This window comes from Bolinopsis microptera, chromosome 2, assembly GCF_026151205.1.
Source record: "Bolinopsis microptera isolate Bmic1 chromosome 2, MBARI_Bmic_1.0, whole genome shotgun sequence".
Lineage (NCBI taxonomy): Eukaryota > Metazoa > Ctenophora > Tentaculata > Lobata > Bolinopsidae > Bolinopsis > Bolinopsis microptera.
The window spans coordinates 16001402-16027403 of record NC_087073.1 but is presented as its reverse complement, the minus strand read 5'-3'; the positions used below and the strand labels follow the sequence as shown (position 1 = coordinate 16027403).

At 37.0% G+C, this 26002-nt stretch overlaps 2 protein-coding genes across 6 annotated transcripts in view; one reads left to right on the top strand and one right to left on the bottom strand.

Moving 5' to 3' along the window:
• Positions 1 to 11796: 11796 nt before the first annotated feature.
• The window catches only part of LOC134811421 (uncharacterized), a 102415-nt gene continuing 88209 nt past the window's right edge, over positions 11797 to 26002 (bottom strand). For 2 of the 5 annotated variants that reach the window (XM_063818221.1, XM_063818224.1), the window contains exons 18-20: positions 22806 to 22889; positions 12812 to 12965; positions 11797 to 12641 (exon numbers count right to left, since the gene is read on the bottom strand). In XM_063818221.1, the coding sequence (XP_063674291.1) occupies positions 12553 to 12641; positions 12812 to 12965; positions 22806 to 22889 (327 nt within the window). In that variant the 3' untranslated portion in view covers positions 11797 to 12552. The remainder of the gene's footprint in view (positions 12642 to 12811; positions 12966 to 22805; positions 22890 to 26002) is intronic. The other 3 variants (XM_063818219.1, XM_063818220.1, XM_063818223.1) reach the window with 2 other exon arrangements.
• Positions 15866 to 22961, top strand: LOC134811420 (uncharacterized). The gene is made up of 15 exons (XM_063818218.1): positions 15866 to 16088; positions 16255 to 16348; positions 16572 to 16781; positions 17004 to 17190; positions 17327 to 17506; positions 17754 to 17847; positions 17970 to 18082; positions 18207 to 18331; positions 18412 to 18488; positions 18602 to 18780; positions 18978 to 19178; positions 19339 to 20408; positions 21345 to 21531; positions 21706 to 21807; positions 22015 to 22961. Exons 1-15 carry the CDS (start codon positions 15949 to 15951, stop codon positions 22152 to 22154), a joined length of 3099 nt encoding a protein of 1032 aa, XP_063674288.1. The 5' UTR covers positions 15866 to 15948; the 3' UTR covers positions 22155 to 22961.

Below are 26002 nucleotides of genomic sequence, written 5' to 3'. Positions count from 1 at the left end.
GTGATAGATCTGGATTTAGGAAATCATCTTGTTTTAGTAGATTTGGGGAAGACAATGTGCATCTAAACAGCGATGGTATCTTTAAACTAGCAAAGCACATCAAGTACCATGCCCACCATTGAAATCAACATGACATTTCCACCTGAATATTTATTTTGATTTCAAGTTTAAAACTTTTCTATTGAAAATATTTACAGGCAGATAATTTTCACCTGATTTTAGTTTAATCAGACACAACGACTAACACGTTTTGTGAAATGACAAATATTCACAACTCAGCTGACAAATTTCATTTAACCTTTGCATTGGTCACTGTAACATTCAAGGTGGTCTCCTAAATTTAGCTAAAAGTAATGAACTTACTCAACTCATTCGAGATCATAAGCTAGACATACTTTCCCTAAATGAGATGAATCTTAATGATACTATTGACACAGACACCATAAATATTCCTTCCTCCTTCAACATTATGCGATGCGACAGGCCAAACAGTTCTAGGGGTGGTTGTGGCTTAATGATAAACAAAAAACTAGCTTACACAGAATTAGTTATGGATAGTAAGCTTGATAACATTGAAGCATTATGGGTGAAGCTTAAGAATAGCAAGATCAATGTTTGCTGCTTCTATCGCTCTGGAAATTATTGCAGTGTTGATAACTTTATTGAGTACATTCATTTTTGCATGAAAAAATTGAACGGAAAAAAGGTTATCTGGATTGGGGATATAAACATTGACCAGAATAATATCTCATCCACCCAGTACAAAAAATTAGATATGACCTTGAGATGTTACAATCTAGTTCAAACCATTCAAGGGATAACTAGAGTTGCTAAACGTGGAGACAATTTTACCCAGACTACTATTGATCAGGGACGTAGCCAGGATTTTTCTTTGAGGGGGGCTGTCGGCGAGCGAAGCGAGCCGACGCGTCCAATCAAGCTGCGCAGCGAGCGAAGCGAGCAAGCTGTGGCAGGGGTCCAGGGGCGGAGCCCCTTGGCGGGGGCTAGGGGGGCGCAGCCCCCCGGAATTTTTTTGGGAAACAGGGTGTTTTAGACGACATTTGGCATTAAAGAAATTTGTAGGACAGCAATAAACTGGGATTGAAAAGAATCAAGTACTCACGTAAATTTGGTAACTTCACAACAGCAATCTGCATTCTCCAATCAGAATTTACGACTTACTCAGGCCTCATCGTCTTAAGATTTTTACATTTCCTACGGTCTAGGGGACACTATTGACTATAATTATAGAAGTCTTCTAGAATGTTTGCTTGGATTTAATGACATATATTTACTAATCCACAGTTCAAATCTTTGACTGACTGCAGTCATAAACACAGCCCAGTTACCAGGCGACCATGGGGACTAGGTGGCTTATCTTTTTTCTGGGGTTCGATTTTTTCCGGGGGGGGGCTGCCGCCCCCCTAGCCCCCCCCCTGGCTACGTGCCTGCTATTGATGTAATATTCACTAACTGTTATGCAGATTTTGTTCAATCTTCTGTTCTTGATGAACGTATTGGGGATCATCAAGCTATTATGTGTGAGATAGATTGTCAAGTACCTATAGCTCCTAAATTTGAAAAGGTTGAAATTAGAAATCATTGTAAACGTAATGTTAAACAATTCTTAGACTATCTAGATACCTGTTCTGATTACAGTCCACTATTGGAAAGTACAGATGTTGAAGCTATCACTGCTGGCCTTTGTCATCATATTGAACAGGCATATGCAACCTGCTTCCCTTGCAAGACCATAGAAAGGCATGAAAAGTTCATACATAAACCTTCTACTGAACTTTTAAATGCCATTAATCATACACATTTTCTTCTAAAGAAATTCCGTAAAAAGAAGGATAAGAGGGACAATGGAAATTGCAATAAATGTGGTATATGTAGCAAATGTATAAAGTGTAATGAGGCCTGGGATTGCTACAAGATTCAGAGAAATATTAGAAATAAATTAGCTAAAACCTGCAAAAAGGCTAATGTAATCGATGATCTACAAGTTAAAAGTGCCAAGAATGATCTTAAAGGGGTATGGAAAACTATCAAACTGGCATCAAATATGACCCCTGGTACAACTAATTGTCAAACTATCAATGAGAATGATCCTGAGCTATTTAACTTTCATTTTGCAAATGTTGGATCAAGATTACAAAATCAGGCCCCCAATATTGAAAGAGTTAGTTTTACTGATTTTTTACCTCCTAGAACTTCTAACATCTCATTTGATAGATTCCAAGAAATAAATGAAACTGATATCCTAATGTATGTCGAAACACTCAAGAATGACAAGGCCTCATATGACGATGTGCCTCTATTTTTACTTAAGCAAGCTGTACCACACATAGTTGAGCCACTGACCCATATTGTCAATTTGAGCCTTAATACAGGTGTTGTACCAACCCTTTGTAAAAAAGCTAGAGTAACTCCCATCCATAAGGCAGGAATGAAAGATGATCCTAATAATTACAGGCCAATATCCATCCTTCCACTTGTAGGAAAACTTATAGAATACTTTGTCGGCAAGCAACTCACCGATTACATGGAAGAGAACAAACTTTTCATCCGGCATCAATATGGCTTTCGGAAAAATCACTCCACAACTTATTTGATGTACGATCTGATGGACGAAATATATATGAGTAAATCTAAGTCTTATAAACCAGGAATCATCTTTCTTGATCTTAAGAAGGCCTTTGACACAGTGAATCATGAAATATTGCTTCAAAAATTGGCATATTATGGAATTGGTGGCATTGCTTTAACCTGGTTTAAGAACTTCTTATCTTGTAGATATCAATGCACAAGGATCAATGGCAAAATAAGCTCATTTTTAGAAGTTCTGAGTGGTGTACCACAAGGAAGCATCATTGGGCCTATATTATTTAGTATCTTCATAAATGACATCATTTATGCCTGTAACCTATCTAAGCCCTTTCTATTTGCAGATGATGGTGCACTATTCTTTGATCAAACCTGCAGAAGCACATTTATAAACATGAAAATAGAACTTATGACAATCTTTAAATGGCTCAGTGTAAATAAATTATCACTCAATGAAACGAAGACTGAATTCCTATTGTTTGATTCTGTTGATCAACATGATGAATTAACCATTGAATGTAATGAGGTAACTTTCACAATCAAGGAGTGCAAAGAGACAAAATATCTTGGCCTCATTCTAGATAGTAAATTAAACTTCAAAAGCCATGTAGATTATATTATTAAGAAGGTCATGAAGAGAATTGGTGCCATGTATAGAAGTAAAGCACTGCTACCCATTAAATATAGGAAAATGTTTGCCAATGCACTCATGTTGCCACAATTCGATTATTTAGACACGATCTATTGTAGAGCTGGCAAGACAAAACTTGCTGAACTTGACACTCTGTACAAAAAGGTAGCCAAAATAGCTCTCAACGTTCCACAAACAGAGAGCAGCCTTAATGTTTATAGAGACATGAAATGGTTACCACTCCATCTTAGACGACAACTCCATCTGTCAAATTATATGTTTAGAATCATCCATGACAATTGTCCTACAAACTTTATGAACAAATTTAGTTACATATCAGGAGGTAGTAGGAGCGGCGAAAGCTGCAACCTATATGTTAATAGATCAACATCACATAAAAACTTTCAATACTTGGGGGCAAAATGTTGGAATAATGTTCCAACAGATCTACGAAATCTGCCCGATGTTAAAAGCTTAAGTGATTCGTATAAGAAACAGCTACTCTCATCTATAACAACAGACCCTAATTATACCGTCGACAATTCATATGACAAATTTTACACTGCAATCATAGTCGACGATAACTAAGTATCTTCTAATTCTTTTAAATCTGAGGCATATATAATTGATGTATCGAAAGGATTTTCCCTTTTTTTACCTTTTTTTGATTGATTTTGCACATGACTGACATGTTTTAACTGGAGGAAGGGTTCGCACAGTGGTAGTTTTATAAACCACTTTTAATTTATTGACCTATTATACCTAGTGGTAGTTTTATAGACCACATTTAATTTATTTACTTATTATACTTAGTATTTATTTTTGGTGACTGTATCACCCAGTTTTAACATTTGATAATTGTACAGTTTATTAACGACACATTGACTGAATGTTATTTTATATTCTAATTTATATTCTAGATATTTTATTTATTTTTCAACAGACGACAACTTCCTGTTTTTTCTTCTATATTAGTTACTCATATCTCTTTTACAGACTTTTTTACAAGGACATTGACAGATGATACTCACATTAGGCATTCATTATTGCATCTAAATTATTTCACTTGCATTAGGTTTAGAAATTTATTCTCTGGTTAACAGATTTCAAATGTTTAATTAATTTGTAGTATGACAGTAAGGTATATATATATAAGAAGTTATTTAATTTTGCTTGGGCTATTATATTGACTATTGAGGTTTAATGATGATATGGAATTTGAATTCTATATAAATTTACACTATGTGGTTGGGGCATTTTGCATAGTAAATATGGTTACTACTCCTATATATCATATTATTTGATTGGTATTCGATTTCTGATTATTTCTCTAGGAATATGATTATTATATCTCAATTTGGCTTTAGGTAGGGTGCCCCGCTAAAAGAACTGGATTCTTCCAGGAAGCATCCCGTGCACAGACCTTGGTCTACATATATATTAAATTATTAACCATTCATTCTGTATGTGCACGAAAATTTATTTCAATCTAGATACCTGTTCTGATTACAGTCCACTATTGGAAAGTACAGATGTTGAAGCTATCACTGCTGGCCTTTGTCATCATATTGAACAGGCATATGCAACCTTCTTCCCTTGCAAGACCATAGAAAGGCATGAAAAGTTCATTATACATAAACCTTCTACTGAACTTTTAAATGCCATTAATCATACACATTTTCTTCTAAAGAAATTCCGTAAAAAGAAGAATAAGAGAGACAATGGAAATTGCAATAAATGTGGTACATGTAGCAAATGTATAAAGTGTAATGAGGCCTGGGATTGCTACAAGATTCAGAGAAATATTAGAAATAAATTAGCTAAAACCTGCAAAAAGGCTAATGTAATCGATGATCTACAAGTTAAAAGTGCCAAGAATGATCTTAAAGGGATATGGAAAACTATCAAACTGGCATCAAATATGACCCCTGGTACAACTAATTGCCAAACTATCAATGAGAATGATCCTGAGCTATTTAACTTTCATTTTGCAAATGTTGGATCAAGATTACAAAATCAGGCCCCCAATATTGAAAGAGTTAGTTTTACTGATTTTTTACCTCCTAGAACTTCTAACATCTCATTTGATAGATTCCAAGAAATAAATGAAACTGATATTCTAATGTATGTCAAAACGCTCAAGAATGACAAGGCCTCATATGACGATGTGCCTCTATTTTTACTTAAGCAAGCTGCACCACACATAGTTGAGCCACTGACCCATATTGTCAATTTGAGCCTTTAATACAGGTGTTGTACCAACCCTTTGTAAAAAAGCTAGAGTAACTCCCATCCATAAGGCAGGAATGAAAGATGATCCTAATAATTACAGGCCAATATCCATCCTTCCACTTGTAGGAAAACTTATAGAACACTTTGTCGGCAAGCAACTCACTGATTACATGGAAGAGAACAAACTTTTCATCCGGCATCAATATGGCTTTCGGAAAAATCACTCCACAACTTATTTGATGTACGATCTGATGGACGAAATATATATGAGTAAATCTAAGTCTTATAAACCAGGAATCACCTTTCTTGATCTTAAGAAGGCCTTTGACAGAGTGAATCATGAAATATTGCTTCAAAAATTGGCATATTATGGAATTGGTGGCATTGCTTTAACCTGGTTTAAAAACTTCTTATCTTGTAGATATCAATGCACTAGGATCAATGGCAAACTAAGCTCATTTTTAGAAGTTCTTAGTGGTGTACCACAAGGAAGCATCATTGGGCCTATATTATTTAGTATCTTCATAAATGACATCATTTATGCCTGTAACCTATCTAAGCCCTTTCTATTTGCAGATGATGGTGCACTATTCTTTGATCAAACCTGCAGAAGCACATTTATAAACATGAAAATAGAACTTATGACAATCTTTAAATGGCTCAGCGTTAATAAATTATCACTCAATGAAAAGAAGACTGAATTCCTATTGTTTGATTCTGTTGATCAACATGATGAATTAACTATTGAATGTAATGCGGTAACTTTCACAATCAAGGAGTGCAAAGAGACAAAATATCTTGGCCTCATTCTAGATAGTAAATTAAACTTCAAAAGCCATGTAGATTATATTATTAGGAAGGTCGTGAAGAGAATTGGTGCCATGTATAGAAGTAAAGCACTGCTACCCATTAAATATAGGAAAATGTTTGCCAATGCACTCATGTTGCCACAATTCGATTATTTAGACACGATCTATTGTAGAGCTGGCAAGACAAAACTTGCTGAACTTGACACTCTGTACAAAAAGGTAGCCAAAATAGCTCTCAACGTTCCACAAACAGAGAGCAGCCTTAATGTTTATAGAGACATGAAATGGTTACCACTCCATCTTAGACGGCAACTCCATCTGTCAAATTATATGTTTAGAATCATCCATGACAATTGTCCTACAAACTTTATGAACAAATTTAGTTACATATCAGGAGGTAGTAGGAGCGGCGAAAGCTGCAACCTATATGTTAATAGATCAACATCACATAAAAACTTTCAATACTTGGGGGCAAAATGTTGGAATAATGTTCCAACAGATCTACGAAATCTGCCCGATGTTAAAAGCTTTAGTGATTCGTATAAGAAACAGCTACTCTCATCTATAACAACAGACCCTAATTATACCGTCGACAATTCATATGACAAATTTTACACTGCAATCATAGTCGACGATAACTAAGTATCTTCTAATTCTTTTAAATCTGAGGCATATATAATTGATGTATCGAAAGGATATTCCCTTTTTTACCACCTTAGCATTCTGATTGATTTTGCACATGACTGACATGTTTTAACTGGAGAAGGGGTTCGCACAGTGGTAGTTTTATAAACCACGTTTAATTTATTGACCTATTATACCTAGTGGTAGTTTTATAGACCACATTTAATTTATTAACTTATTATACTTAGTATTTATTTTTGGTGACTGTATCACCCAGTTTTAACATTTGATAATTGTACAGTTTATTGACGACACATTGACTGAATGTTATTTTATATTCTAATTTATATTCTAGATATTTTATTTATTTTTCAACAGACGACAACTTCCTGTTTTTTTTCTTCTATATCAGTTACTCATATCTCTTGTACAGACTGTTTTACAAGGACATTGACAGATGATACTAACATTAGGCATTCATTATTGCATCTAAATTATTTCACTTGCATTAGGTTTAGAAATTTATTCTCTGGTTAACAGATTTCAAATGTTCAATTAATTTGTAGTATGACAGTAAGGTATATAAGAAGTTATTTAATTATGCTTGGGCTATTATATTGACTATTGAGGTTTAGTGATGATATGGAATTTGAATTTTATATAAATTTACACTATGTGGTTGGGGCATTTTGCATAGTAAATATGGTTACTACTCCTATATATCATATTATTTGATTGGTATTCGATTTCTGATTATTTCTCTAGGAATATGATTATCATATCTCAATTTGGCTTTAGGTAGGGTGCCCCGCTAAAAGAACGGGATTCTTCCAGGAAGCATCCCGTGCACAGAGCTTGGTCTACATATATATTAAATTATAAACCATTCATTCTGTATGTGCACGAAAATTTATTTCAATATTTCAATCAAAGTATCATCCTGAATAAAAATGAATACGAAAACAAAATTTACGAAACCTAATAAAACATTACTGAACGCCATTACTGAACACAAAAGAATAAATAATAATAAATCAAAACAAATATCAACAAAATATAACATAATAGCGAAATAACGACAAAAATAACAACAAAACATATAATATATGAAGAATGATTCAGAATCGTAAAATATCAAATTTGATCCTTCATCAAAACAAGAAAACAACAATTTCAAGAAAACAACAATTTTATTTAGTATCAATTAAAGCAGACAAAAATATATTTCATATATATATATAACTAGCACGAACTTTAGATCAGATATCTTAGGGGACTTGGAGTAGCAAAAGATTGACTAGAAGGTATATACCTTTTACAAAGATACGTCGAGAAGAATCCAGGGTGATACAGGATCGGAGAGTGCAGACCAAAAACAAAAAAAAACAAATTTTTAAATTTACAGAAAAAATAATTTACGGAAAAAAATGTTTAGGATTACAGAAAAGGGCAATTAAATAAAAATATTAGTTGTTAAAACCTCCCAAAATTTAAATTTATACGGATATTAAGCCCTCTACGAACTTTTTAACATATTTATTTAATCATGTCCCGAAAAAATTAGAGTTGTAGCTTCGAAATACAAAGTATATAATAAGGAGTTTATTCAATACGTATAAGGTAACCCCGTTGACCACCCCGTTATAAACATTGTGAGAATTTAATCGTTGTGAGGCTGCCCAATTAAAATGTCGTGCGCGCGTGTCACAGTTAGTGTCACACAATCAATTTTGCTAATAAGATACAAAAAATGCATGATAACTTTGTCATTTCTAATCCGTTTCACATCATATTTTTAGATCAGATGGAATATTTATGCGCATGATTTGATAATTTACCGTCTCTGCAAAATTAGGCGTCGAGCATGTTCACAGTTAATTCACCTAATCATGTGCTTTCGCGCCACTGCATGCGCTTTTGTTTTGCACGCGGGAGGCTGGCGAGCGCCACTGCTTAAGCGCAAGGGCTTTGGATAGAGCTAGCAATGTTCACAAAATAAAATATAAATGTTTTAATATTGAATGGGTACGGTGTGGTCTAAAATATTTGAACTTTCAAATTTTGGCAACCCGCAACGGAATCTTTAAACAAGTAGGTACAGTATGCAATCTGCAAAGCAACAACTAGACTCGATCGCGATGTATGCTGTATGTAATTAAAACTGAAATTTAAGTTACCCTAATAGTAGAGGCTCTTACGGGCATTGTCTGCATGATACGCTAGGGACCCCAGATACACCTTACTAGACGTATTTTTGACCGTAGAATCGTTTAAAAGTAGTTTCAAGATGATTGGACTGAGTTAGTGCGGTCAAAATCGCAAAAACCCGATTTTTGGGCCAAAAAAAGGCCAAAAAACCATGTTTTTTGATATTTTGAGCAAGTTAATTTTGTTGGCATGTCGGCAAAATTTGCACAAAGATAGCTAAAAGACAGCCGCACAAGATGGTATAAAAATAAAACAAATCCCTCTATTTTAGCGCAGGTAAAAATCCAAAAAAGTGGTAAAAATTTTGACTTTTTTGCTTGAAGTTTGAATAATTTTTTGCAGTTGTATTAAATCAACCCAAAAATAGTCACATCGTGTTTGCCTAAATTTTTCCTTTCTGAGAAGTACCCACATCATATACTTTATCGAAGTTTGAATATTGTCACTCCGCAAGCGTTTTTGCCAAATTTTAGACGCGCAAAAGCATTTAGTTGTTATCAATTGGCACCCATGCGTTCATCATAAATTTCAAACAGCTATAACTCAGCGAGATTATGTCCGTTCTAGCTCATATTTTCACACCAAATAGAAAATAATGTGATCTTATTGCTGACAAAATATGATTATGATTACTCTATTTGCCTTAGAATAATATACTGCCAAAGTTTAAAACGCGCATTGGTATAGCATGTGACTAATAAAGCCAAATTTATACTTCTTAACATATTATCGATCCTTCATCATACTATTGTGTCTAATTAGCGGTTAGGTCTCTAAACTCTTAGCAGAATACACGTATTTTTGCCCGTAAGAGCCTCTACTATAAACTAGTTGCCTCACGTTGTATGCACACCGCGCACGAATGTGCGGCTGTATCTATATCATGGCTTTCATTAAATGAAATGACAATGAGGGTCACTACGTCAGACGTGATACAATCAACAATTTACCTGGAGACCACAGTGCACAGGCTCGCTTTGCCTCTATCCAGAGCCCTTGCGCTTACTGGGCCGCGCTCAGCCTGTCATTCCGCCAAATCTTTATTCATATTATATAATGTTTATGAACATAATAGCCTGGGGTCCCCAGGTAACCCTTGCGCTTGCAGTGGCGCGCGCCCGCCTCCCGGCCACACTCCACTTACTGGGCCGCGCTCAGCCTGTTATTCCGCCGAATCTCTATTCCCCAGGTAACACACCACAGGAGGCGAGGACTATAGTGCAAAGAAACTGCTGCTCATCAATTGGAAAGAAGTGACATCGCGTTTAATTGACGATGTCAATTCATCGCAGCTCGGTGCGGCATCCCGCTACAAAAGTGACGTATACGCTACAAGAGCCGCGCTGAGTTGTGAGTTAGATTATCATATTTAATTATTGGGTGGTAAAATCGAGCGATGCTTAATTGACGACATGTCAATTCATCTCAGCTCGGCGAGGCACAGTATAGCGCATTTCGCCGATCTAGTTGCTCTAACCAGAGCCCTCTCGCTTGCAGTAGCGCGCGACCGCCGTAGGCGGCAAAGAACTTGTGAAACAAGCGCGTCACGCAGTACGCGTATACACATGGATATGTGAACCGATCTAGCGAGAAGCATAATTGAGTGCACGGCGCGGCACAGTCTAGTAACGCATCGCGCTACAAAGCGATGCGAGTGTCATGACTACCTCTGAATCCTCGATTCATCCTTGTCATACGTTGTATGACCCGCCGCGCACGAAGTGCGCGGCTCCCCCTGTATCGTCAGGACGATAAAGGACCATAGTGAAACGACCGTGGGGGTCGCAACATGATACAAATTCATCCAACAGTAATTGGTAATATAATTTAGTTATTGCCGTATGTGGTTTCCGACTTCTAATGTAAATTTCTTTTTTGCAATTCTTTCAATTTTGCCTAGGTCTAACTGTGAACTGGTGTGCTATTATATTAGTTCAGACTGCCATTGTATTGCTCTTTTATGATATTAAACGATTATTCTGTGGTTCATACTTACATTTTAGTTTTATATATATACCCGTCTGTTGTCATACGTTGTATGACCCGCCTGTATCGTAGAAACTCTATAGTGAAACGACGATGGGGTCACGACGTGATACAAACACAACTATATATAATGACAAAATAGTCTGAGGTCCCGGCCCCAGGTAATTCCTTATATCACGCCGTGACCCCCATTATCGTTTCACTTAATTGTTAATTGTTTATAATGCAATGCATGTGCATGATGTTTCTACGATACTGGAGAGCCGCGCGGCGCACTCGTGTGCATGTGCAGCGGGTCATACAACGTATGACCAGTAATTCCTGGAATAAGAATAAGATCGTTCGATCTGCGAAAGACCTTCCAATAGGACTTTAAAAATTGTCCGAAAAGCTTGGTGGATATTATAATCGGAGTTGGTATAAGTGATAAAAATTAAATTAGGGCAAAATTTAAGACGTTGCTTTGAGCTGTATTTTGTAGCGCGATGTACTACTAGACTGAGCCGGCCGCGCATCAAACAATTCTTCTCTTTGTGCGTGGCGCGGCAAAGTAACGCATCGCGCTACAAGTACAAACTGAATGCTTAATATTGTCATACGTTGTATGACCCGCCACGCACGAGTGCGCGGCTCCCCCTGTATCGTTCAAACTCTACACCCCTGTATCGTTCAAACTCTCACTATAGTGAAACGACCGTCACGATGTGATACAAGCTTAATTATAATGTAAATGAAACAAAAGTACAGTTTATTCAATGTTATAACTATTAATTAGATTTGACATAAATCTTCCAGAGCTGATTAATTGTTGCAACATTGAACATGTAAAAATAATATTCTGAAGAGCGAAGCCTAACCTTGCGAAGTAACCCAAAAAAACCCGCGCATACAAGTAACGCCAACAAGCGTACCGGTACACTATAATCATGTTCGCGAACATATTGTATAATTGTATGTCAAATCGCAAACTATTTAATTAAGCGTGCTATGCAGTCTAGTCGCTATGCAGTCGCTATGCAGTCGCTATGCAGTCGCTGAAACATGAGCACCGCTCCAAATATACGATTATTTGCCTTGGTATAGTTGATAGTGAACACTATGAGGATATTGTTAACAGAATATTGGAGATTAAAAGTAAACCAAATCAGTTCAATTTTCAACGACCAAAATTTAAAAACTCCCCTTTCATATTTAATGATGTTTTAATCTGACGTTTTCTTTCTCATATGAAATACATCTTTTCATACCACAATTTGAATTAAGCCATAACAACAATGTCAATATCAGCTTATGAAGGTTTTCGGTTCCCAAAATCCGATTACAATAGTACAAATAGACCCAGAAATTAGTATCAATTCCTCATGCTAGAGCACGTGACTATCTGCTAGAACACGTGACTATCTGTTATATAAACAGGATGCATTCTGCATCTTCTGCCGGTAGTTGCCATGGTTATCAGTCCTCATCATCGCTGTTTACGATACCCTCCGTATCGTCATCCTCCTCATCAGAATAGTCCGGCTCACCTTGCACCGTTCTCATCTCTGAGAGATTGGATAGTGAGGGTCACATGGGAAATTACTAGTAATATTTTAAGTACAATACTGTCACACGGCAAATATCTTATTTACATCTCCAGCATTTGGTTGAATTCCATTGTCAAAAAGGTAATCATTGGTAAATGCTTAAATGGTTTATACGAATGATGACTTACTTGGATCCTCAATGTAGACTGGAGGAGTTGAACGTTCACTGCCACACCCAGAGGCAGGACTAGCACGAGGTTCTCGAGCGTTTTGATGGTTCTCCGGCAACCACAGCACCGACACACCCCACTTTCGGTGAACTGGCGACACCACTTCTCTCTCCTGGAGACGAGACGTTAGTTATCAGCTGGAAACTATATAGGTTTACGGTTAGGTCGAAATTTTACTGAACATTTTGCCAATTCACTTGATTTGGAAAATGGCAACAGTTAGGCTCGGAAATAAACTTTGGGATGATTGTAAAAAACTGTAAAGATTGTTGAGGTGATTGATTGCAAATGGACAAATTACATGAACAAACTTGAAACTATTCTGGGAGAATGATATGGACCTGTACTGTAACCTAATTTAATTGGAGGAAAATTTACCAGTAATATTGACTGTAGTCCGTATCATAAACACTTCGGTAGTCAGATCGTTAGGAAAAGTTCTGTTTATTCTGTCTAAATGTCAAAATCAGTGTCTGGTTTCAGTCTGTTTTAACAGTGCATACAAATTAAGGTAATTAGTGACCAGTAATAGTAGTTATGGGGTGTTCAGTTATTACTAATCATTTGTCATTAATACTTGTTTGTGTTTTGAATTCGTGATACTTTCGCAACTAGATTAAGCAGCGGCATTACCATTACTGATTACTATCAGTTTGAATCCTGTTAGGTACTTTTTAATTTATATTAATTTGATCATATTTCCATAAATGTGATGATTTAACAGTTTAATGATTTAAACAGTTTTACGAAAGGACCGAAGATATAATTTGGTAATGGTTGAAGCAGTATTGCTATACAGTATACACTGTTTTATGTCTATCAACTCTAACCGTTCGATCAGCAGCGTTTTTACGGAGTGTGAATATCTGACACGGAACGAAATTATGATATGCAAACATTTCGTTAATAGTGTATGTTAAAACGTGACCGTGTTTGTTCTCAGCTATTACTGTTAGTGAAACAATTGCTAAACTAGATAAAAGTATATCCGTCTAAACTATATATAATTGTTACGATAATTTTATTGTGAAAGTAAAACCTTACGTACATTGTTCACCTTTGTTACTTGTCTTTTGTTTTTACCAGAATATTCTGCTTTACTTCGAATATATTAACTACGAAGTACGTTTTCTGTCTATAAAGTTGAACAGTAGATCTTCGGACTTCGAAACTTAGGAATCAAATCAAATTATAAATTTGTCAAAAAATCTTATTCTTGTTGCTTTCAAATTCTTATAATATTGATTTGACCAATTTACATTACTTTTTGTCACTATTTAGCCAGACCATGATTACAGAGCACTCAACGTCTAAAGGTTTCAACGTACACATTAGGACTGTACAAATAAAAGTCGATGATGTCCAATGACGTTCGAAGCTATGCAGTGTTCGCCTATGAACTGTGATAATATCCACAATCTTAAAATGATGGATAGATTTAATCAGGACAGTTAGGCAGTGACGTTTGCTGACATTACGTATGATACAGCAATTTTAAAATGCTGGCCCATGGATCATGTTTATAATATGATTATATGGTTAGTTATAGAACTGCTGACCTAACGAGAGCCGAAGGCACGAGTTTTGTCAGCAGTTTTATAATTTACTTACAGCACGGCTCAGGTTCACGGTGATACTTACCGTTTACGACCAAAAATTTGAAATTTGGAGTTAACTAAGAGGTCGAAAATACCGAAAAACTGATTTTTCACACCTTCAAAAGTGTTCATTGTCCAATGAGAGGCCTGACAGGTAGCGTGCATGACATCACGTATCACGTGGCGATTTCTTAACATATCAATGGATGCTTGGTGTTGTTCATGTGACCTCCGTTATAAACGTACTGTATTTTCATAAGTATCAATGACAGGCGAGCTCCAGGTTGAAGCGTGGAAGGAAGTAAAAAAGTGCAAGGAAGTAAAAAAAACACTGATACACCAGGGTGTATCAGCCCTCTAAATGGCTAAGAACTATCACGGGTCATACCACGTGACAGTACCTCGTGACTACGTCACTCAGATACCACGTTTATAGACACACTGGAGCCGTTCTGTAAGGGATTTTATGGATGCTTGTATGAGTATCATGGGGGTTGTCAAGGGAAAGCAGTAGGTATATATAATCATAGTTCCTTAGTCCAGTCTAGTAAACAGTCTGTTGGTAATGGCAATTCTACCGAACAACTCTGAGTTGTGACAGTAAGAAATATTTGTGACGTAGTTTAGTTGTCAGAGTGTTGATGCAGAAAGGTCTGATTACATTGAAGCAGAATTTTAAAACTCCGAGATCGATCCAATTTTTGGATTTTAACGAAATTTCGAAATCTTTTCGGAATGGAAATATAGTATTATCCTTTTTAACAGATCGTTTGTAATTTAATTATCGATTTAGGCGGGTTTTTGCTGATTTGGTTGAAAATATCCCAGCGTTTTTCTTTTTTGTCTCATGATAGCTGAAGTAGTCTCACTCGTTTTAAAATTTAGTAGATTCGTCACTCGGAGCACAAATTGATAATTTAAAACGTGCAAAGCGAGCTGATTGCTGAGGTACTAGGAGGCGCAAAATATCTTTTTTATCTTTATTAATAATTGTTTTATAGTAGTATATAGTATTCATTATATGTATCAGCTCATCATGCATGTTATATTTTGATATCATGGACAAATATCATAATATCACGGACTGATTAAGTTCAAACTTCATACATTCTGTTTAATCGTGGGACTTTACAAGCTTTCCGATAACAAGCACAGCCCAACTGTGTGCTACTATCAAGCAAGCCCTACCATTAAAGTCACCAAATAAAACAGCTATTGTTGCTTTATCAAAGAAGGGTAGTACTATTACGGGTAATATGTATGTGACTAACACTGAAAATGCGAAGGTTTTGTTTGTTGCTGCTTAGCTGTTCCGTTTTGTTGCTCATGTTTCCGTAGTCATTATTTTTGCATCCTAATCCAAAAAATGAAATACATGTTAACATTTTACACCTTGATCAAGTTTGTTGTGAAAAACTAAATAGAAAGAAGGAAAAGATAAATGAGCATAAATCCAATCTCGTAGGTCTTCCCTGAATCAGTGTACCTCGATGAAAAATGAGGATTCGTTTCTTGCTGCTTCTCACCATGGTACTGCAATCACTGTATTCTACAGAAGTTACAATAGAAGCAAATAAACTTTTTCAGAACACTCTCAACAGATGGGGAATCAGACCGATCAATGATGCTGACAGAAGGTTAATGAAAGCTTATGATTGTACGAATTATTTCTACAGTTTCCTAAAATTTGGTAATTGGTTAAGAACGCTATAGAACTGATTTTATGGTTGATAGTCTTTAATTCTTCGTTAGAAAACTTCTCATGGCAATCAATTATTAGCTAACCCCACCATTTTCACTAAGTCAGCGTTGGGGAAGATTCATATCATCTAAAACGACTGTAGATGAAAATACAGAGGGAGTGATGTTGGAAAGTTTAAACAGACTGACTGTCCTTGTGCGTCTACAAGCATATGAATGACAATATATTTTCGATGCAGAACAATTATTACTTATTAACTTATCAAATATGCTTATGATAACGAAGGAGAAGGTTTAATTAACTTAAATTTAAGTGTATTGAGCAAAATCGATTGACTTTGATATAACGGTTAATTTGAATAACGGATATTTGTATCAGAAGTGCAACCTGCAAACAATAACTATTAACTAAACACCAGAACGATGAAGAGTACGCAACACGGACAGCACCTTACAATTTGGGACTGAATATAACTGATATCATACCAAAGACAACCTTATCTTCACCACCACAACACCACATTTCAAAGCGATCAACTGAAACTACTTTCGATTATTGGGAGAAAACTGTTGGATTACACACGCCAGGAGAACAGGCCTCCTGCGGGTCCTGCTGGAGCTTTCCCAATGTGAGTTCAAACACGGTGTGCCTCAAGCAGAAATCATGGGTTCATCTTACTATTTACTCTATTACATTAAATAATATCAAATTTAAAGGCGTGTAATACCAGAACTCTATGTTTAGCGCTCTGAACTTCAACAGTTTAAATAAAGTAACAATTTATTCAAAGTCGTAACTTTCTATCTGCTTCACAAACCCCTGAAAAACCACATTTCACGACTGTTTCCAGACGTGTACAATAGAAGCACTGTACAAGAAGCTGACAGGAGAGTTCGCTAAGTTCTCTGAGCAGTACTTTGTAGACTGCACGTTCTCCTACTCTGGATGCGCAGGAGGAACAACTAATGATGGGTACAAGATGACCAAGTTCAGACAGTTCATGTTATACGCCTCTGATCACCCCTACACTGCTGATTGTACGTGATATGTGCCTAAAATGTGTCTTTTTGTCGATATCAACTGCATCAAGATTTAAAACTAACAAACATTTATGTTACTCTTACCTGATAACTTCATAGATCATTTAAAAACTCAGTTCGAAATAACTTTCAGATGAACCATGTACCTACACTTCTGATATTGAAACTGGGACCAATAACCGCATGACCAAGATATGGTTTACGGACTGGTATCCGGCAGGAAATAACGAGGCCAGTGTTCTCGCCGCCCTCAATGTCTCACCAGTATCTATCGGAGTTTACATCAGCAACAACATTTTCTCCTACTCCGGAGGTAAAATAGTAAGATTTTCTCCTACTCCGGAGGTAAAATAGTAAGATTTTCTCCTACTCCGGAGGTAAAATAGTAAGATTTTCTCCTACTCCGGAGGTAAAATAGTAAGATTTTCTGGCGTTTGTGTCTCAGCGACTGAAATCACGATCAGGCTGATGCGTCCTATATTGTCTGATAGTGATAGAATATTGCAACAATCTAATAACCGGTTTATTGAAAACCATTTGTAAACTTGTCGGTCCTGCAGGAACCTGGTCAGACAGTCTCTGTGCAAGTGAGCCCCTCCTTCATGCTATGTTGCTTGTAGGTTACACCCCTACTACCATTCGAGTCAAGAACAGGTAGGGTCCACAAGTTTTACAAGTATGACAAGAGTTGCAAGTGTGACTAGTTTTACAACGTGAGCAATCTTCACACACCTACTGCATCTGCACACCTTACTTAACTGTTTAACTCTTTACAGCTACGGAACGGACTGGGGTGATTATGGTTATATCAACCTGGCACGAGACGGAAATCTGGATTCTTGCAATTACTGGAATGAGGCATACTACATGACCGCCATCACCAGAAGAGGTACATTAATGTGTCTTATTGTGGGGAGCAGTGCTCCTTTTACAAGGACCACCCACTTTCTTGCAACCTTTTGAATAGTTCCAGTTTAAGGAAATATCAGCAGTTGATGCCTACATCTCGACAGATTTTGAGTACGAGTTTTGTCTGGACGCCAAGTTGGGGACTAAAGGTGACTGTCAGGCATCCTGTCAAGCTATGGGTACGGGTTGGGACCTGGCTGTTATCCCTACCCAGAAACATAACCAGGAGGTAAAATAGAACCTTATATTATCAGTTACTATGATAGCAAAATACAAATTGACTGGATATGTAGGCATTTACCCCGCCAGGTTGTGGAGAAGGTTGAAGCTCTGGTTCCGGGTGTAAAGAGCAATGATAAGTTCAATTTCATATGGATCGGTATAGAGTGAGTCATTTCTTATAATATTCACTTTCTTAAGGTTGACAATCCGAAAAACAGGCGTGAATCTGCCAGTTAATTTAATCAAATAAAGACAACAACACAATATCAAACCCCAGGGACCCTTTAAAAGACGAACAGTACAACTGGGTAGATAACTACACACCAGTTAACTACGTCAACTTCACATCGTCAAGTTTCACTGGCGGCAAGTATGGAATGGTGAACAAAAACAGCGGTGTTTGGACCTTCAAGAACTCGCTAACTTATGTAGCAAGAGGGATGTGCAGCAGAGCAAGTCAGTGAAACCCCTCCACCAAATATCTAGTAGGGGGGGGGGATGCAGTAAAACCCCTCCACCAAATATCTAGTAGGGAGGGATGCAACAAATTTTTAGTGAGAAATATAACAGGAGGACTCCTGCAGTACTGCCCGGTTAAAATTTTAAAGATCAGAGACCATGACCTAAGAACTAAAATTAATCCACATTTTCAGCTACCTGCTGGGATATCAGCACGGCAGTAGATAACGGAGCGATAACATTCGACAACACCGCCCGAACATACGGTACAATAGCCACAGCAACATGTAACTCTGGTTACACCCTGGAGGGAGCCAATACTATGACCTGTAATGCGGGGGTGTGGGACCAGGATCTACCTACTTGTAGCTGTACAGAGGAGGGTGGCTGCTCAGGTACGGGAACTATGTTAAACTATTCACCCCTCGATATAGAAGGAGTTTAGGGGTTTTGGTGAGCAAGTTTGGTGCGAGAGGTATAAGAACTTAAAATAACATAGAGCAGCGAGGACTATTACACTTATGTATATTGTATGACTAGATACTTTTTTTTCAGATTCAGCACCGTCACAAGTACAGTGCACGGCAATAACGGTAGATAACGCTCAGATAACAGGTGCAACACAGCCAACCAGTTCAGGACAAACAATAACTGTTACCTGTAACAATGGTTACACTATAAGTGGAAACAACGAGTTGACTTGTGACGGGACGGATTTTGGAACTTTGCCAACATGCGACATCCAACAGTGTGCTACTGTGACAATAGACAATGCGCAGATAACTCCATCTCAACCGGTAAACTTTGATGTCACTATCACCATCACCTGTAACAATGGATACAGTCTGAGTAGTGGGAATGGTGAGCTTACTTGTGATGGGACGGATTTTGGAACTATGCCAATATGTCAACAGCAGCAGTGCACAGCAATAACGGTGGATAACGGCTCAATAACACCAACACAGCCAGTAAACTCAGGGACAGATATCACCATCACTTGTAACCAAGGGTTTGAGATATCAGGTTCCGCGACCCTGACTTGTTCTGGAACTAGTTTCAGCGGCTCTTCTCCAACTTGCAACCCTGTGTCTGCTAGCACTTGTACTACTGTAACAGTAGATAACACTCAGATAACAGGTGCAACACAGCCAGCCAGTTCAGGACAAACAATAACTGTTACCTGTAACAATGGTTACACTATAAGTGGAAACAGCGAGTTGACTTGTGACGGGACGGATTTTGGAACTTTGCCAACATGTCAGATCCAGCAATGTTCCCCTATCACTGTAGATAACGGAGAAATAACCCCAAGCCAGCCGGTTAATCACGGGGTTACAATCACAGTTACTTGCAACAACGGTTACCTGATAAAGGGGGATACCGAGCTGATCTGCCAAAGTACAACATTTAACGTGGATACCCCGACCTGTACCCTGCCTGCATGTCCCGTCATAACGGTAGATAACGCAGAGATAACGGGGGCTAGTCAGCCAGCCACATCAGGCCAGGTCATCACCGTGTCCTGTTCCTCTGGGTTTGTAATAGAGGGGTCTTCTACTTTGACTTGTACTGGGACTAGTTTTAACAATGATGCCCCTGAATGCAACACGTGCAACGAGCTCAAGGTGAATACTGAATATTTCCATGCCTATGTAGAATTATTATCAGCAGATAACGCTAAGAAGTAATTATTCAGATTTAAGGGGGCCGGGGGGGGGGGGGGGGGGGGGTCTTCATCAAAATTCTCTCGAAATTGACTTTTTAGTTGTTTCTGATAGAGGGGAGTGATATCTATTAGCTGCTTTTGGTCCCATGGAAAAATATTGTTCCTAGCCAAAATTGTCGCCGGTCAAAGTCACTCAAAGGTCAGTGCTTATGTGTAATTGTATTGCGCCAGCGATTTTCAATCGCGCGCCCTGAAAATCGAGTCTAAAAATCTATCTTCTACATTTTTTGAGCAATCACCCTGAAACTTTCAGGATATGTTCTAGGGATTATTTAGAAGAGATCTGTCGAGCCGAATTTTAAGATAGGCATCCAAACATTTTTTATTCGATTTTGAAAATGTTGGACCTGGAAAAATCGTCAAAAAATGAAGTCCAAGATTTTGAAAATCGAATAAAAAATTTTCTGAAGCCCATCATAAAATTCGGCTCGACAGATCTCTTCTAAATGATCCCTAAAACATATCCTGGAAGTTTCAGGGTGATTGCTCAAAAAATGTAGGAGAAGATAGATTTTAAGACTCGATTTTCAGGGCGCGCGATTGAAAATCGCTAGCGCAATACAATTACACATAAGCGCTGACCTTTGACCGGCGATAATTTTGGCTAGGAACAATATTTTTCCATGGGACCAAAAGCAGCTAATAGATATCACTCCCCTCTATCAGAAACATTTAAAAAGTAAATTTCGAGAGAATTTTGATTAAGACCCCCCCGGCCCCCGGCCCCGGCCCCTTAAGATCTTCTGATGGTTTCCATACATCAAGGATCACATTAATACAATGGATAATAGTACAGAACCTCTAAAGCTCTAACTGAAGGTATCATCATTACCAGGTACCGAATGCTATCCTGACTTCTGGAGGGGAGAACACTATAACGGTAACCTGTATAAACAACGGCTACGAACTCATTGGTCAGAACAGTATCACGTGTGAGATATGTATGGATAGCTACGAGACTGTCATGTGCAAAGTGGCCAGTCTTGAGGAGGGGGATGTCCCTGAGTGCAGGCTCAGATCAGGTAACAGTTCTAATTTTGATTTGTAGTTTTAGAAGGAACAGTGTCTTAGGGTCAGAGATTCTACATGTTCATTAAGTTCTGACTTCAGTACTGATCTTGCTGGTATAAAGAGGGGAATTCATGAATACACATGCTTTACAAGCTGTTGAAGCCTTAAGAATACTCTTGTAACAGGGTCGTGTCCGGGAGGGAGCTACTACACGGAGGAGGGGTGTGAAACTTGTCCCACTTCCCACTGGATGGCCGGAGGGGACAATGCTGACAGTGGAACAAATGGTCAGTTTCAACCACCCTACCTTCTCATCACACTCAACTCTTCCATTCAAGTCAACCTTAATGCCCTTATCGACATTGATATAATTGAATTAAATGGAAAAAGGATCACTTCACAATTTAAAAATATTCGCAATGAAAGATTATTTGGAAATAAGATTTAATAATGCGTTCACAGAGGAGTCCTGCTATTAACACTTTGTATTTCAGGTTGTAACACGTGTCCAGGTGTAAAGACGTCTAGCGAAGGTTCCACCAGTGAGTCAGACTGTCACTACAACACCTGCTCTTGTAAGATGATAGAAACAGGGGGAGGCGGTAAATTCAAGACATCTTGCGCTTGTTTATAGAGTCGAGATAGAGTACCTCATGCTTTAAGTTCCTAGCCGTAAAAGTACCGCCTGAATACAACCCGTTTAACTACTGTGTGGATTGTGGACCAACCATCAGATGAAAAGTATAAACAGATCTGGCAGCAACCACCAGTATATCCAACAATATTCAACACAAAAGGAGATGAAAAATATCATTCTGTTATATTGGAATGTGATACTTCGTAGGAATTGCTTCCATCAGTGATGACTCTGTAGAATTAGATGACGTGAAACAGACTTTTGACAGTTGAACGTTTAATTTTAGTGCTATTTATTCCAGGTAGATTTTCAATAATTATCAATCATGCGTCAACATTTTGTCATTGCTAATCCATGTTTGATAAGAGTAATTCTCTAAACGTAGCTGCTGAGGATCCTCTGAGCCACAATCCATGATCCAGGGCATTTTAAATTTAATTATTGCAATCAATAACCAAAATTAAAATTACTAAAATTACGACCAAACATTTCAGTTTGGATCCATGGGAATATGGTTAAAAATTTTCAAACGAACGATTCAGGAGTACTAATTGTCAGGGCTTTATGAAAGTCTTAGTAATCAATGATTATTACAATTATGTAGTATGTACTTATATAATTATTACAAACACAGATTGAGAAACTTACGATTTCTCTGAAAGGGTTGTCTATTATTCCGTCATGTAGGTAGACCCAGAATGGGGTGAACAGGATGAAGTCGAATATAGAAATCTGAAATAGAGATGTATAGTAATATGTGTAGTAATGTAATCAATATTAATATTTGTAATAATTTACTCCCCTAAAAGGTTTCATTGTTTTTTGTTTTTCTAAGTACAGTAACCCAGCAATCTGACTAGCATATGGTTTCCGGCGTACTCATAGGATTATCAGAATGGTCGGTAAGCTTTGGTTAGATGGAACGTAACGACGACTATAGTACCATAATATGCTATGTCCATTAAAATTATATTAATCATGTATTAATTACATTATATTAATTATATATAATGTATTAATAATAACATATTATCACCATATTTTGCATCAATGTAAATAATAAATTATATTAATAGTCATAATATAACAACAAGGGTCAAGATTCATAACGGTATTGAAAATAAATTATTCCATGGTTTCATTGTTTTCATTGTCTTCCCCGAGGCACAACAAAATCTTGCTGGATTTATCATTTCTCATTGCCAGATTTTCATCCTGATAGCAAATCCGCTGAAAGTTTTCCCAATAGACTACAATGTGTGTTCCTTTTCTCGTTCCTTTTAGACTCATTTCACATGAACTACTGGCAGGCCCTAGTATGCATAAAATGGCATTATTTAAACCGGCCTTGAAACTGTGTTTGAAAATGATCTCTATTGCCAAATTGCTTCTAGGCCTTTTGCACGAGCAAATGCTCAAAAATCTTTGCCTCGGCAAACTGTACACAATTATATTATTATTATATATTTTAATTCTTTCAACACTACTATATAACAAATAATTTGAGGCTCTAATGATGTACTTTTACGAAGATTTCAAGCCTTACATTATGTGTTTCCCTTCGTGTCCAAAAGCATTACAATTATATTACTACTATTTTGCCAATAAAATTTTGACTTGATGCATCTTTCGGCCATCCTGCCACAACCTTCAACTTTTTTACAGGAATGTTCGACACTGAATGTTTTGCCCGGACTCCTTACTGCACAAAATTGTATAAGGGCTGCATATCAAACTTTTCTCAATAACAACGAATGACATGAAATTTTTGAAATTCCGGCTGTGGCGCACAACGCGTACTACATTATAAAAACTTTAAGATTTTGCCCCCCCAAGAAGAAAACTATTCCTATACCACTGGGTAGTGGGTAGCAAACTTTTATTTTTTTAATTCACACTTAGTAAAGATGATGATATTGGCTGGGAATCGACGGACCATTTTACCCAAGTTGTTTGGAAAAGTACTGCTCAGCTACTACTACCGATCAAGCCTGCCTGGTTTGCCAGTATCATGGGAAACATTGAGGGCAAAATACCTGACTGAGGGCAAAATACCTGACGAAGTTAGTCCTTTGAAGGGGCCTCTCTCAAGGTAGTAGGTAGGGTAAGGTTTCCATGGTTTCGATGCTTTAGATTTAAAATAAAGTTGTTCAACCCGACAAAGAATTTCAATAGGTGACAAATGAACTTTATTTAAAATGAAGCATTAATCGCATATTTTCAGTTGCATAACCAGACTTGTTTCTTAATGCAGGTAAACGTATAAATGGTAATCAATTAAACTTAAAGTTATTAAGCACATGTTACCTATAATATAATATATTATATAAAATATAAAGAGGCAGTAAAACTAGTGATGAATGGTGACTAGCCACCCCATGGCAACATTAAATATATTGTTTACTAGGCTATCAGGTCACAGGTGACCAAACCAGTTTTTTTACTCATAACTCCTCAGGGAAGCGTTTTAACCCTATGTCATGGGGTTGTTTCGGAATCAGCATAGAAAAAACACATAGAATGATCCTACTTCCAGATTCTCAGGGCCCAAGAGAAAATCCTTAGCGAATGCTTAATAGTGGGACCGAATTATTTGTTACATAGTAGTGTTGACAGTGTCAGTAATATAATAGTAAAAGTGCTCAGCATTACAATCAATATTTTGATTATTGGCACGGATGACTACATACTACAACTCACAAGGTAGTCTACTGACCGCCCTGAAGAATGTTTTACATTCTATTTATAGATTTTCAAGAAGATTTCTGTTCCCGAATTTCACGTCAATAACACACGATCAAGATAATCACATTTGGAGAGAAGATTGGTATTTGCACCAACTGCCAATGAATACATGGCATGGACAAGAGTTCAATTATTTTTGGGAATATTGCATGCATTTCATAGTATACGGAAATTGACGATTAGTTGATTAGTGGTGCAGTTATCAAAATTTATATTTTGGTAGCACTAATTGCATGGGTAGTAATGGTTTTTATTTTGTGAACGCATTATATGCCCAATCTAGTGATTTTATAGGAGCATATACCTACAACTATACCCACATTAAAATAACTATTACCTAATACTGAATACATACCATATCCTTAAATTCGTTATTCAAGTAAAATTTAACTTATTTGAAGCCTCCATAGTAAAATGGCATCCTGTAATGACGCACACCGCGATTTAATGCTCTAATGAAACTCATGTTAATTTGTGTTCATATTATTTCACTCGCCCGAAAAATTATCACGTGATTTGGGTTTTTGAAACTGGGCCAAAATAACTAATATGCTCCAAAAAAGTTTTAACACGGAAAAATCGTCAGTTGATTCTATTTAAAGGTGTAGAGCACATTTTCATCAGGTGTTAACAACCAAACTTTTCAAATATATTTATGCCATTAGGAAGCTCAAGAGCCCAACAGGGGTTACAAAATGACTGCATTGATCATATTATGGCAGGCGAATGATGGTTTGAAAGTGCTCAGACTGCAAATATCACAATTATATACAACTTAGGAAGAAATATATGACCTAAAACACCTACTTTTCGAACTATTAGCAAAAATTTGATTTTTGGCTTACCTTAAGAACGACAAATTTAGTCTATCATAAATTTAGTCAAAATGTTTACTAAAATTGTTTTAAACCATTTATTGAGACTAAATTTTTTGGCGACTAGTTTAAAAGCAGACCAAAATTTCAGTAGAGCATATTATATGACATGAATAATATTGAGCTTACATTGTTTATATTTAATATAATGTAATTGTCAGACGGGTTCTCATTACCGAATTGATAGATTAGATGGCATTTTATTATACAAATGATTTGTTTTAT